General features: G+C 44.3%; 1 protein-coding gene across 1 annotated transcript in view; it reads right to left on the reverse strand.

The window, feature by feature from the left end:
- LOC124803239 overlaps nt 1–16,082 on the reverse strand; it is a 366,808-nt gene that overhangs the window by 88,138 nt on the left and 262,588 nt on the right. The window contains exon 5 of the mRNA XM_047264420.1: nt 5,317–7,224. Coding sequence (XP_047120376.1) covers nt 5,317–7,224 — 1,908 coding nt within the window. The remainder of the gene's footprint in view (nt 1–5,316; nt 7,225–16,082) is intronic.

Below are 16,082 nucleotides of genomic sequence, written 5' to 3' on the forward strand. Positions count from 1 at the left end.
TCATGGAGCTTGAGGCTCTCATTCAAAATTTAACACTTTGGGGATCAGCCACTCAAAAAACGCAGAATCCATCCATTTATGTAATTTTTTAAAATTTTACTATGTGTTTGATGTATCTTACAGGATAACACTCGCTAAAAGAGAGCAAGCTTCGAAGTTAGTTATTCATATTTATTTTACTTCCTTCATAGATTCCAAACTGTGCAATGCACGACGGAACATTTATTCAGTTAGGTAACCCACGAAATGTTCGGTGCACAGCAATGAAATTTATAATTGTGTTTGTCAGAATTATTCAGCAGCTGCGAAAGAAGCTGTACTCAAGATCCTGCCTAACCACACCTTCGGGAAAAACAGCGAAAAAATTTTACGACTAATACAATTATAGCTATACTGTATGTATAATTAATTTAAACTATTAACTTTTCGTATTTGTATGCTCGCGCTGTTTAACCACGCCTCGATTTTGTTGCCTACAGCGCTAGCAGCGCCCCAAGCGGTCGGTAGGTTGAACTGTGAGTTCGGCGTGATCGTGAAAGCGAATAGTGATTATTTATTTTGATTTATACAATGGTTTTTACCATCGGGAGCGTTTGTAGCGCAATAAATTGCAGCAACAACGGGAAGAAGACACCACAGCTGTCTTTTTTTAGGTTTCCTAAGGATCCTGAGAGGTATATACAATCATGTTACTAAACTGTATCGTCAGGATTCACTTGCAAACTATATGTGAATAAATGATGAATGTTTCGTTTTAGGAGCAGAAAATGGCTAGTTAATAGCAGACGAGAAGACCTTATGAAGAAAGACCCAGTTTACCTGTACAATAATATTAGGTTTTGTCCGCTACATTTCGAACAAAACCAATTCGTGAACGCAGACAATAACAAACTCTGTGGAATGCAGTACCCACACTGTTTGACATTCCAAATAAACCACCGCAACTGACGATGAAGAGGAAACTGCCACAAAGATTCGACAGTCAATCTAAAGCTGTAAAACAGTCCTATGACATAGAAGCAGCCAGTTCAACCCTCCATGTATCAGTGCCAGATTCGTGTGAACATCAACACAGACATGCTTTGGCGATGAAGTGGTTAGATTAAGCGCAGCTGTTCGTGTCTTACAAAAGCGTGTGAAGTGTCAGAATGCGCAGATCGAGCGAAACTATTACGGGACAAGCAAAGTGCCTACAGACAGATTGTTTGAAAATTATTCAAATATGTGATTTTTCGTGAAATGTAATGTAATCAGCTAATTATAATATTTTCAGCTTATTTCTCCCACTATTTGGCAGTTGCTTGTCCCACTTAGAATAATATAGAGGTGAAGGTCGTACTTGTGGCAACAGGCGGCAATGACACACACAGTAGGCCTACGGAACGATAAACGAGCTGTCGATCGCTTTTGCATGTAGAGGTACATGTCTGTGCTTCTTACATGTGAATCTGTGTGTTTATATTCTTTTGATTTCAACGTGGTAAGCTGCAATTCTGTCCAATGTCACAAGTGTTTCTTCACGAATGTGTTGTAGCTTGCCAGTCGATTCATGGTTTTTGTCCATACTTGCGCTTATTTTAGAATCACTTTTAGAAACATATATGCCTCCTGATACTACACAAACTCTTGGAGGCAAGAAAATAACTCGAATAATTCGGAAATTACGTAGGAAATGGATGTAAACAAACATTATGCTTACGTCGCGTCTGACGTTCACCTTACCTGCCACTTGAGCGCTAGTGTCGTTCCATCTGTCAAACGGCAACAACTTTTACAGCAGTGAGTGTCGCGACTGTTATGTTAGACTGTGGTTTAACTGTGAAGTTGCTAGATTACCTACATCACATGTCCTATTCTTTGAATATCTGCTGTCATTGGCTGGCGAGATTACGTGATATGAGCTATGACTGGATGACAAAAGCGCATCGCGTAGTCCAGTCTCGATCTCAGTGCTTCGGAAGTTACCGTCATGTATTTAGCGGAATTCGTATTTATACTTTCGTAATACGAAGGTACGCCGCAATTTACATGTTGCCGCGCACAGAAGGGCTTCCAATATTGCGTTGTTTTTCGTTGGGTTTCATTCCCGGAAGTGCCGGGAATTCTACGCCGGTGTAGACATGTATTACCAATGAAAAAGTAGAAAGTTTTACAGCTCCGAGGGAAAATATATTGTCACCTAACACGAAAAAAACTTACCTTCTCCCGGGGTTTAGTGTACTTTCATCCGGGAAAAAGTGTATTTTCACCGGGGAAAACGTATTTTTTAACTGGGAAATCTGGAAAAATCCGGAATTTTTTTTTCTTGTGCATGCTGAAATGGGACTACCTTCACATCCCTATCTGAAAATCCTTCCTCGTGTCAACATCCTCTGAAGCGGTCATTTTAGCTCGAATTTTTAACTTTCTGGACTTTATACTGTTACGTCTACACACAGTTTCAGTAGTAAGCTGCCCTTTAAAAAATTAGTACAAATTATTTTATTATCTCTGATTAAATTTCACATTAATATACTACCCAATTCATATTAGCAACTAAGGGGAATAAGCCGTTTGTTAATAATTCAACTTTGAAATTTCATGATGTGAACTGTGCAGTCATGTTGCCCCCACATATTCTTGAAAATTTACCTCTTCCCTATTTCTGAAAGGCTACAACATTTATTCATTATGATCACCTAAATGATAGCTCTACTTGAGAGCAAACCGAAATACTGTTCGTTATATTTTTTTCAAAGTAATTGGGTTATAATCAACTAAAATTTAATTTATGTTATTGTACTTTATATTCTTTGGCATTATGCGTGGAACCATGTAAACTTGTCCTATAAGCTACAACTCATAGGGCAATATATGGCCTACTTTTTGATACATGTAACCAAAATTATTTCATGACTTGTAATTGTTGTTTTGTAAATATCAAATTCAATAATGCAGTCGATTGTTTTGTTTTTATACACTCCTGGAAATGGAAAAAAGAACACATTGACACCGGTGTGTCAGACCCACCATACTTGCTCCGGACACTGCGAGAGGGCTGTACAGGCAATGATCAGACGCACGGCACAGCGGACACACCAGGAACCGCGGTGTTGGCCGTCGAATGGCGCTAGCTGCGCAGCATTTGTGCACCGCCGCCGTCAGTGTCAGCCAGTTTGCCGTGGCATACGGAGCTCCATCGCAGTCTTTTAACACTGGTAGCATGCCGCGACAGCGTGGACGTGAACCGTATGTGCAGTTGACGGACTTTGAGCGGGGGCGTATAGTGGGCATGCGGGAGGCCGGGTGGACGTACCGCCGAATTGCTCAACACGTGGGGCGTGAGGTCTCCACAGTACATCGATGTTGTCGCCAGTGGTCGGCGGAAGGTGCACGTGCCCGTCGACCTGGGACCGGACCGCAGCGACGCACGGATTACGGTCCCGCACACCGTTAGGCCGTCTTCCGCTCACGCCCCAACATCGTGCAGCCCGCCTCCAGTGGTGTCGCGACAGGCGTGAATGGAGGGACGAATGGAGACGTGTCGTCTTCAGCGATGAGAGTCGCTTCTGCCTTGGTGCCAATGATGGTCGTATGCGTGTTTGGCGCCGTGCAGGTGAGCGCCACAATCAGGACTGCATACGACCGAGGCACACAGGGCCAACACCCGGCATCATGGTGTGGGGAGCGATCTCCTACACTGGCCGTACACCACTGGTGATCGTCGAGGGGACTCTGAATAGTGCACGGTACATCCAAACCGTCATCGAACCCATCGTTCTACCATTCCTAGACCGGCAAGGGAACTTGCTGTTCCAACAGGACAATGCACGTCCGCATGCATCCCGTGCCACCCAACGTGCTCTAGAAGGTGTAAGTCAACTACCCTGGCCAGCAAGATCTCCGGATCTGTCCCCCATTGAGCATGTTTGGGACTGGATGAAGCGTCGTCTCACGCGGTCTGCACGTCCAGCACGAACGCTGGTCCAACTGAGGCGCCAGGTGGAAATGGCATGGCAAGCCGTTCCACAGGACTACATCCAGCATCTCTACGATCGTCTCCATGGGAGAATAGCAGCCTGCATTGCTGCGAAAGGTGGATATACACTGTACTAGTGTCGACATTGTGCATGCTCTGTTGCCTGTGTCTATGTGCCTGTGGTTCTGTCAGTGTGATCATGTGATGTATCTGACCCCAGGAATGCGTCAATAAAGTGTCCCCTTTCTGGGACAATGAATTCACGGTGTTCTTATTTCAATTTCCAGGAGTGTATAAAGGCAAGTGGCGCATGAGCCACGAGGTCCGCCCGTCTGCATTATTGTCCTTCGTAAGTTGTTTGTGTGGGAGTCTTTCGGGGCCTGCCGGACGCCCAGTGTGTATTCCACCTATGCGCATGGTTATCAGCAGTGCTTTTTTTCTAAAAAGTAAGTTTGAGGGTATTCCGACATTGGATATAATGCAGCGAAAATTACTTATAACTGAAGCATGGGATAACACCCGTCTGCTTTTAGCCATGACGTCATCAACATGTCTAAATAAAAAATAAAATAAAAAAAGGTATCGGACTATTCAGTTGACTCCATTTCGAAGCTGCGGCAACCGTTCTCGACAACTGAATCGCTGGCAGCCTATTCGACAAGCATGTAGTGCCCTCGCCCGGTAATAGTGGGCGATGATCGTGCTAAACGGATATACGATATTACATAGGTTAAAACATGTGTTCGGTAATATTTCCTTGTATTGCTTTGTATGTCGGAGGGTTGATTGGACTCACCTGTTTCATTTGAGGTGTATTATAGGCCAGTTGAAGTGTATCATACTATTTTCTTTTATTGTTCAGGGGTTGATGGGAATCGCCTACTTCATTTGAGGTGATGTAAACAGAAGTGTTCGATACCACATTCTCTTGTTTGGGTGTTTCTCGGTATCGCCTGCTTCATTTGAGCTTCGAAATGCTTGAAAAATCAGTGACATCGCTTTTCCCACCAACACTGGTATCGTTCGTATTGCAGTTACCAACACGAAAAAATGAAATAAAAAGTTTACGTCCGTGAAATAAATGTTTGACACTCTTCCAAGTTCTCAGCATCGTAAAAAAATTACTTTGACGCCGAAAAAGTTTAGGGGTACGCCTCCCCCCCCCAGAAAAACAGCACTGGTTATCGGTCACAATATATGACAAGAAAAGTATTAGACTCTTAGTGGGATTCTTCGCCAAGTGTTTAAAAACTGTCCTTTACGAACAATATTACTGTACGTACTGTTATGAAGGGGAGTTGCTGAACGTTTGGAACGTGAAATCGTTTAGGAGAACTTGCGAAGTTATTCGTGCTTACCCTTTTGAGTGTAGAACCGGTGTTGGAGACTGCGTTGGGTCTCTCCGAAGCAGCCTTGGCAACTTGCTCCGGCAGGATGAGCTCCTGGGCGGTGTACGTGTTTGCTCGGGCGTGCTGCTTCTCTGGTTCCTCGGGAGGGTCGGGCTGCGCGGCGCGCTTCTTTCGCCCTCTTCTGACGACGGCCGCCTCTGGCGGTGCGGCTGCTGCGCGTTTCCTGCCTACGGGTTTGCGACCGACGGGCGGTGTGGCGGGAAGGATGTGGCGGCGCACCGGGTTCTTTCTTCGTCTTCCGATCGGCGCCGTGGCGGCATTCCTCACTTCGCCGTTTGTATGGCAGTCATTCGGCGCGGAGTCGTCCAATCTGTCATCTGGTGTTTTCAAGTTCTCCCCTGCCGTTCCGTCCTGTGAGGTTACTGTGGTCACGACTGCATCTGGTGCAGCCGTTGCAGGGCTGTTGACGTCGCTTTCTATAGTGTCACTGTTGGGCTGAACTTCAGACGTACACACCACTGTTTCTTCCCGAACTGGATCTTCAGGCAGGTGAGCTTGTGCTCCAGCTGTCAGAGTTTCTCCAGTGGAATCGGGGGTAGCTATCGTTACATCTGCCTCTTCGTCAGGTTTCTGTGATTCGCCGTCGGCATTTTGAGGACATTCGGTCGGCGCTAGCTCCTGAAGGGCGACTGACGGGGACGCCTCCACTATTTCGGAGAGCTGCGCGGTGGAATCGCCGACCGACAGTGTTTGGGCCGCGTAGCTGTGATCGTCGCTCGACTTGCAGCACTTCTCCAAGTCGCAGTCCAAATGGAGCGCGCGTTTGCCGTGCTGCACCGAGCATTTCAAAAACGGCGAGTCCCTGCCGCTGTCCGGGGGCTCGGCTTTGTCGTCCCTCTCGTAGCAGGCCATCATGCTGTCCGGGTTGTTGAACTCGATCGCCTTGAGCTGCCACTCTGAGCGCTGTTGCGCCTCACCGCCGCTGTATTGGCACAAGGCGCTGCTGTCGCTCTCCCCGATGGCGGGGACGGCAACTTGCGGCACTGGCGCCTCGAACACCGATGACGGATCTGGGTACAGGAAGATGATCTTCTCTGTTGGCGGCTGGGGGACGCCCGACTCTTCGTAGACCGGGGCGACTGCCACCGTCAAGGCGCCCTGGCCGGCGACGCCGTCCGCTGGAAGCAGGGCTGTTCCTGTAAGGTCCAGCTGCCTGAACTGGCAACTCACTTCCAAGCCGTTCACTCTCATCGCGATCGGGATTGTATTCGAAGCGGGCAGCTCCTGGCGCTCTTGGACAGGTAGTTGGTGATGCTCTCCTACGGGCAATTCGTGATGCCGTTGCGAGGGCAGTTCGTGTTGCTCTTCCACGGGCAGTTCGTGGTGTTCTTCCAGGGCCAGTTCGTGTTGTTGTTCCACAGACAGTTCGTGGTGCTCTTCCACGGCCAGTTCGCGGTGCTCTTCCACGGGCAGTTCGCGAAGCCCGTCCACACTTTCTCCGTACTGCCCAGCGCCTGTGCTCTCTGGCGAAGTATCTGCGAATGACGGTTCTCCTAAGTGTACGTCGGGGCCCACGGCCACCTGTTGCTCATTTTCTTCAGTTTCCGATAAGCTTTCGTAGCCCTGCTGCTGGGCCGCCCGGCACAGTAACAGCAGTGGATCGAGCGCTGCGGGTGTCTCCGCTGCCGCTGGCGGTGTGTCGTCGGCGCGTGGGGCCGACCCCGGCGGGGAGGTGTCCCCATCTCTGCCGACGTACATCACGACCGCCCGGCTGTTGTCGGCATCCGCTGCTGTCGCCTGCTTAGCCGTCACTGTGCGCAGCACCGAAGAGCGGTCTGCGTTGCCGACTGCTCCACTCCCCTGGCGGCGACACGGCGCGTACGCAGGGGCGACGAGTGGCTCTGACGCGGCGCATCTCTGAAACAAAGAAGGGAAAAAAACATGGCTTTTAATACGGTGGCTGCCATCTCGTCAGGAACGAGATAACAACAACTGACGGGGGCGTCAAGGGGGGTAGGACGTCAAACGAGCCGACTTGGAGCAGGAGAGGCATACTTTTACAATTAAATTCATAAAACTTTGTCAGCATCACCAGGAAGGATTCAGGATTCACACTCATTGCAGTGGAAGATCGAAAACATAACAAAATAATTTTTTTTTACTTGTGAAATTTCATCATTCGTTCACTTACTAATGGCTGCATTTGTTGCTATAGGTACACTTTTCTTCATAAGTTAGAGAGATTCTTCGATGAATTTTGCACAGCATGCAAACCATACTTACAGGTGTATGAAACTCTAGAATTTATTTAATTTATGAAAAATCGAATGAGCTGTTATATTTTAAACTTCGTGTTTAGAAAAAAACACAAATTTTCTAGTTAATTGCCTCAATTTTTACCACTGTTTTTTATAGATTTGTAAAATTCTAGAGTTTCATACACCTTTGAGTATGGTTTGTATGCTGTGCAAAATTCATCCAAGAATCTCTCTTACTTATGAAGAAAAGTGTACCTATAGCAACAAATGCTGCCATTAGTAAGTGAAAAAAATGTTGAAATTTCACATGTAAAAAAAATTATTTTGTTATGTTTTCGAACTTCCACTGCTGTCATTGTAAATTCTGAATCCTTCCTGGTCATGCTGACAAAGTTTTATGAATTTATTTGTAAAAGTATAGACAGTGGAAAATTAAAATGTCCTGTGATGCCTCTCCTGCTCTAAGTCGGCCCGTTTGACGTCCTACCCCCCTTAAATAAGTAATGCAGCACATTTTTTTCCTAAAATCGGGTTGGTTTTATTCGTGATTCCAATATGCCATATTATGCCCCATTCTTTTGGCTACAAAACAATACTTTTCAACAGAATCTCCGTCCAATGCAACGGTCTTACTCCACCTTACTGCGAAGGCCTTTTTACCCACATGGTACCACTCAACTGGTCGACATCGGAGCCAACATCTTTCTGCGTCAATAATTTCCGCATCATCCCGCGGAGTACATCCTTCATTGGGCCAAAGAGATGGAAGTCAGAAGGTTCGCCATCCGGGCTGTAGTGCGGATGGGGAAGAATTGGGTTAGGCTAGGTTCTGCCCAACGAAGTCTTGTGAGCTCCTCTCGGGTGATGCATTGCTCCTCTCGGGTGATGCATTGCGTTGACATGGAGAAGTTCATCTGCATTTTTGTGGCGACAAACACGCCGAAATCTTACATCGCAGGAGCCACAACTGTTTTCGGCCGGCCAGCACGCGGGAGATCGACATTGTTGCGATGATAACACGCCTCGCCCGACGACTCATCGTGCTTTTGTTTACGTCCGGTCTCCGTATACATTCTGCAAGCGCCTGTTAATATCTGCGATGGTCTGGTTTTCCCTCAAAATAAACTCAATAACAGCTCTCTACTTGAAACGCATCTCCATTGCAGACGGCATTTTGAAGGCTACATAGCGCCGCCACCTAAACTATGAAACTACAGAGGTTGGTTGATTTTGGGGAGGCGACCAAACAGCAAGATCATCGGTCCCATCGGATTAGGGAAGGATAGGGAAGGAAGTCGGCCGTGCCCATTCAAAGGAACAGTCACGGCATTTGCTTGAAATACCGGGAAATACCGAAAACCTAAATCTGGATGGCCGGACGTGGGTTTGAACCGTCGTCCTGCCGAATTGCCCTGAAAATGACCCCATCGCGGGTTGAAACCGGTTGGCGGCAAAATAAATAATGCGATTGTGACTGTCATTTTGAATAATTGATTATAAGTAAACCGCTGTTCTCTCCACACAACTATGTTGTCTAAAAATTTCTGAGAGAAATGTTTCCGGGACGCCTCGTGATGTCGGGTGGCCTGCGCGGACACCAGATTTGTACTTTCTTTGGGGATCTCTGAAGAAAAAGGTTTTCACCACCCTCACACCCTCCCAGAGTTAAAAGAGCGGATTATTGACGAAGTGAATGCCATACCCCGCGATATGTGTGCAAGAACTGCTCGAAACTTCAGGGATCGTCTACAACAATGTATTGATGCTAACGGCCATCTTGAGGACATTATTTTCAAAACTAAATGAATGTCAAATGGAATATTGTACTAATTTAGAAAATAAAAACATTTTTTTTCTATACATCCGGATTTACTTTTTATTGCTCCTTAGGACTGATGACCTCAGAAGTTAAGTCCCGTAGTGCTCAGAGCCATTTGAACCATTGCTCCTTATAACTGCTTAGTCGGTTCTGCCGCACACTGTACAAAACGAGCTGCCCTTCTTTGAACTTTTTCAATGTCCTCTGTCAATCCTATCTCGTAAGGATCCCATACCGGACAGAAATACTGTAGCAGAGGACGTAAAAGCGTAATGCATAGTCTAGTGGATTTGTGTTCAGACAGTAAACGCAATCTTTGCTTCGCCTTCCCATGACGTTATGTGATCGTTCCAGTTTTAAGTTGTTCGTAATTGTTATCCCCAGGTATTTAGTTTAATTGTCAGCCTTCAGATTTGTGTGATTTATCGTGTAACAGAAATTTAACGGATTGCTTTTAGTAATCACGTAAATGACCTAACACTTTTTATTATTCAGAGTCAATTGACATTTTTCGCACCATACAGTTATTTTCTCTAAATTATTTTGCAATTGGTTTCGATCTTCTGATGGCTTTACAAGACGGTAAATGACAGCGTTCTCTGCAAACAACCTAAGATGGCTGCTCAGATTGTGTCCTAAATCATTTATATGGATTAGGAACAGCACTGGGCCTATAACGCTTCCTTGGGAAACCTCAGATGCCGTGGCCACTAGGTGGGCAATCGCGGCTGGGGAAGCGTAGTGAGAGCGGCAGAGGGGGAAAGCAGGGGGGGGGGGGGGAAATTGCTCAGAGCGCTGTAGGGGAAATGCCGTTCTAAACTGAATTGGTAGATATTAACCGGGCGCCCCTCCATGCTCACACTTGCATGGTGACCATTTAAAAAGATCTGTCACCTCTTCTTAGGTTAGTATCTAAAAAGAATTACGCCGAAAATGCAGCGATTTATTTTCGCCTGGTTTGTTAACCATTTGTAACTTTCAATGAGGTCACGAGGCGAATTTAGAGTAAAATCTACACATTTCTCTTGTTGCCATGTTAAAATTTGCTTCTTTTGCCAGACTTCAGCGGAGTTTACACACTCTACCTCAATAACATGTTGTGCAGATGCAGTTGTGAGAGAATTCTGAAACAGTCGTTTATTAAGTTGCTTGAGTGAGAACTGAGAAAAAGTAAAGTCAACATCTAACGAAAACGCACGTCCTAGGTACAAAATAAACGTGTAATGACTTCACTAATGTTGTTCCAAAACCCATAGCATTTCTTGTTTCACCAGCTATCGATGGCCCTTAAAAATTACATTCTTTCGTCAAAAAAGTCTCCGGTTAGTGGAATAACACGGTACATAATACAAGTTTTGCATAATAACCATACGGAAAAATACTCTCCTCGTCGTGTGCTACCATTTGCCAAAATCTCATTTCTGTATCTCAAATTGTTTATGAATATGGGGAATTTTGTGGATATTTCACTCTGGCTTTATCGCTGTCGCGGTGAGATCGCAAATGAGTGCGTTACGTCAGATCAATTTTCTCGAGATAGATACCTCCAATCAAGTGTAAAGAAAAATTCAATGTTAGTTAAATTTCACACACAGCAACAAAATTGCGTAATATCCACCGGGCGCAAAATCACAGCAACCCCCATTTTTTCTTGCAAAGTTTTGCGAATTCCGTGCAGTGTCTTACTTCCTATGTAAATATCCCAATAACTATGATCATTAATGAACGAACTGATGGGAACGTTGTAATGAACCTAACACATCAACCTACAAGTAAAGCAAAAACGATATTTCTTACCGACGATTCTGTCATCACCGACCGGCCGAAAGGTGGCAAATGCTCCCCTTCCGAACAAACGAATGGACATGCCCTGCTCTTTGGACGATAACTAGTCACTGTGCATAGGCCACCGTAACCTGCGCGACCTACAACACTTGGTTTTTGCAGTTGTCCTCCATCAGTTATTACAAACTGTAACCTTTCTGACAGGAAATCACGAATCCAGTCGCACAACTGAGACGATACTCCATAGGCACCTCTAAAGAATGGAAACTGATTTTTGTTCTAAAAACATGGCTCTAAGCACTATGGTACTTAACATCTGAGGTCATCAGTCCCCTAGACTTAGAACTACTTAAACCTATCCAACCTAAGGACATCACACACATCCATGCCCGAGGCAGGATTCGAACCTGCGACCCTAGCAGCAGCGCGGTTCAGGACTGAAGCGCCTACAACCGCTTCGCCACAGCGACCGGCGATTTTTGTTCTAGTTTTATTCTGAGTGACTGGTATATTATGCCTGGATAAATTATTCTCTAAAATACGGGGTTGTGTTACACCCTCCCGTCAATTGAATGTAAAAGAGATTTGCGTTTTTACATTTATTTCACTTTCGGACATCTAATACTTCGTAGACGACATCCGAAATTTTGTCCATAAAACTTGATGTTCATTTACACATCACTCGGCTTTTCTTATTACGAGGAAAATAGTACAGATAACAATAAAGATCAGCCAAAACCTACGCGACGACGGAACAACCGCTGATGCCGTAAGGATTTCATGTTTTCTGCCATTGTAAACAGTTATCCACCTTTACTATAATGGAGCAAAGGTAAAGAATAATATACTTGACTCTGTATTTTATGTAAACTGTGGTACGCTTGGTCGTCAGTCAGTTGTGCATTGCTGGGACATTCTTATTAGGGAAACAGTAGCGAGCAGTAGAGTTTTAGAAAAGAGGATTTGACGCTTTTGAAGCTGGGGGATATTATCTGGGATAGTTTATTATGGGGAAAATTATTTATATAGCTATTTTATTGACAGTATTGATTGAGAAGATTTTTTGGAGGAATATTTCAAGGTAACCTGTGCACATGCACGAATGAAATGTTTCTTTTTTTGTTTGAACTATCAGCTGAATTAAGTCTTTGACCCTTAGATAAATAATAATATGCACCATTTGTATTAACTTGATCTCATTGTTTTCATTATGTCATAAATCACTTTAGTGGTTGAAATGTCTGTAATTTTTGTAGTGAGAGAATTTCGTAATTGTTAGAGTCTTCTTATGTTGTACAGTCTTTTTTGACGGTAATCAGAGTTTAATTTTTCTTTTCTTTAAAGGAAAATCCTCCTCCATCATTCTTAATATAGTTCTCAATATTTTGTCGTGTGCGCACTGCGCCTTACGCCACACGGACACACAGATCGCTTCGGCCCAGCAGAGAAAAATTTTTGTTTAGCTGGTGGATTCGCTGATTCCAGTTTGCTTTGGAGAACGTCCGTACACGAGGCACAAAATAGCATGCTGAGCAAGAGGGAAGTTACTTTTCTTTCAAAGGAGATCTAACTTTGCATTCTTGTGAGCAAACAGTATGTCGTCAGAGTTTTCAGGTGTTGTACGACGTAAGCAGATTTGTTCACAGTGAACAGTGAAGGTAATACTAGGCGATTATTTTCTTCCGTACTCAGCAGTATTTTATTTTGTGAATTTTCACGTCAGATATTGCACTTCATGTTACATAACTTGCATAACGTACTTCAGTACTGAGTTTCAAAAAAATGGTTCAAATGGCATTGAGCACTATGGGACTCAACATCGTAGGCCATAAGCCCCCTAGAACTTTGAACTACTTAAACCTAACTAACCTAAGGACATCACACACACCCATGCCCGAGGCAGGATTCGAACCTGCGACCGTAGCAGTCCCGCGGTTCCGGACTGCACCGCCAGAACCGCACGGCCACCGCGGCCGGCTACTGAGTTTCAGTTACATAACTTTCACTGAGTACACAGTTAGTTTCGTTTGCCATTTAATTAGATTCATTTCCATTATTTCAAATTTAGCACTTTTACTTCATTAGGATTTAAGTTTTGTTCCACGACACTGTTCACACGCGCAACACAGGGCCAACCAAGAGACAGTTTTGCTCGGCGGTTGAATACTGGAATGAAACTTTCATTGCGCTGTTTTGAAACTTCGTGGCAGCTTAAAATTTGGGCCGGACCTAGACTCAGTTTTAATCTGTCAGTAAGTTTAGAATTATGTCGTTGTTGGTCCGTTCGTTAACGAACATGAGAATGACGCCCGTTGACCATCCTTAACAATTACAAACGCCTGCAACAGCATGGTGAGCCATTTGACACCCACCATCCACAACTGGATAACGGCACCTAAAGACTTGTGGAAATCTGGCCAGTTACGGTTTAACAGCCCCTATCTTTCTGGGACATCCAAGACTGAGGTAAAACATAAAGCTATTTTGATGCATAATTTTCATCTTTTCTCAACACATTATTGTATCATTTACTTCGATATTAATTAATTTTAGCTCTTATGAAATAGGTATCTAGTCTTTTCTGACATACTCGTTTCTGATGTGGTCTCTTTTGAAACATACACTTATTGCATCTCATTTTTGCTGCTTGGATTTGGAATTAATCCGTAAGGTTTAGCACCCATTTCTCGCTCTCGAACAACAGAGCAGGGACTGCCACTCTTTCCTGGAATTTTATTTGTGTTTCTCCGCTGCACTGCCTTCCCAGCGTCCTATTTAGTCTGTAGTGTCAGACGTAATAGAGAAAATCGCTGCCTTCAGTGTCTCGCTCATGCTTGTACGTGACATCATATACCAGTTAACTGGAACGTGTGAACTGTTTCAATATCACGTTATCGTCACTGATTTTATACAGAATGGATCAAAAAAAAGTTTGAGATGACGAATATCTGCAATTACACTGAAACCCCAAAGAAACTGGTATAGGTATGCCTATTCAAATACAGAGATATATAAACAGGCAGAATATGGCGCTGAGGTCGGCAACGCCTATATAAGACAACAAGTAAAATGTTTTTGTTTATTTATAGACGCAATCACATGTTTATGACACAGTCATAACTGGTTTCGGCCATACAATGATCATCTTCAGACACTAAAGGCGGCATACACTGAACACAGGTTCATGCGTTGACAACGCATGAACCTGTGTTCAGTGTAAACCAAGTAAAGGACTATGTGTTATTTTGGGCGAGCATAAAAACATAAAAACCGAGGAATTGTAGGCTATTTAAAACAGTATATATCAGGTCTTAGTAACAGAATGTCGTGGGTTCGCTGTGCAGTTGAACGGAATGGATAGTGTCTTGAAAGGAGGATATAAGATGAACATCAACAAGAGGAAAACAAGGATAATGGAATGTAGTCGAATTAAGTCGGGTGATGCTGAGGGAATTAGATTAGGAAATGAGACACTTAAAGTAGTAAATGAGTTTTGCTATTTGGGGAGCAAAATAACTGATGATGGTCAAGTAGAGAGGATATAAAATGTAGACTGGAAATGGCAAGGAAAGCGTTTCTGAAGAAGAGAAATTTGTTAACATCGAGTATAGATTTAAGTGTCAGGAAGTCGTTTCTGAAAGTATTTGCATGGAGTGTAGCCATGTATGGAAGTGAAACATGGACGATAAATAGTTTGGACAAGAAGAGAATAGAAGCTTTCGAAATGTGGTGCTACAGAAGAATGCTGGAGATTAGATGGGTAGATCACATAACTAATGAGGAGGTGTTGAATAGGATTGGGGAGAAGAGAAGCTTGTGGCACAACTTGACTAGAAGAAGGGATCGGTTGGTAAGACATGTTCTGAGACATCAAGGGATCACCAATTTAGTGTTGGAGGGCAGCGTGGAGGGTAAAAATCGTAGAGGGAGAGCAAGAGATGAATACGCTAAGCAGATTCAGAAGGATGTAGGTTGCAGTAAGTACTGGGAGATGAAGAAGCGTGCACAGGATAGAGTAGCATGGAGAGCTGCATCAAACCAGTGTCAGTACTGAAGACCACAACAACAACAACAACCTGAAGACCACAACAACAACAACAACAACAAGTTATCAATAATTATTTTTCTCAGTTAATAGCGCTAATGCGGTGGAGGTTACAGGTTCCTCACAAAATCCACCCACCACACACACACACACACACACACACACACACACACACACACACACACACACACGTTAAGCGTTGTTCCGTACATCTCTGATGATTTAAGCGAAATGTATAAGTAACAAATGCTAAATATATCAAGAAAATTTCTTCTGCAAATTGAAGATAGTATCTGCAATAGTCCAGAAATAGCTTCATTACTCGCTTCGGAACAGATAAATGAATTGACAGCACGAAACAGCAGTAACTACATAAGGGCTACTATGGTGCTTTGCAGTTTTATTATAGTTGTTATTAGTGGTTAGACATAAAGCATTAACAGCCTGAAGTCGTCCAATTTCTGCCAGGTCAGAAGTAAGGAGTGCAGCAATGAAGCGATTTTAAATGAGGTTGTAGCGTGCAGGTCAAGCAAGTGCCACAATGGAGAGGATTAATGCAGGGGAAACACGTTTTGTAACAAGTGTCTACCCTCACTGTGGATAGTTAGCTTTCTTTCCTGAGAAGAAGTTGTGGGTAGGACTTGTGATGCACCATGAATTCCTTCGTCATTCTTCTTCTTCTTTCGTATAGGCCAACTAAGGACCACGAATTCAACTGTTGCGTTTGGAGTGGACTTTGACGTTTGCCCAGTAGTTACGCATCCTCTGGCTGTGTTGTTCCTTCCCCTCCTGTGTCCAGAGGGCACCAGTCTTTTTCTTGGTCCTCTGTCCTGGAACCTCTTTTCACTAGGCTTCTTCCTGTGTATTG

The sequence above is a fragment of the Schistocerca piceifrons genome, chromosome 6, assembly GCF_021461385.2.
Source record: "Schistocerca piceifrons isolate TAMUIC-IGC-003096 chromosome 6, iqSchPice1.1, whole genome shotgun sequence".
NCBI classification, from domain to species: Eukaryota; Metazoa; Arthropoda; class Insecta; order Orthoptera; family Acrididae; genus Schistocerca; species Schistocerca piceifrons.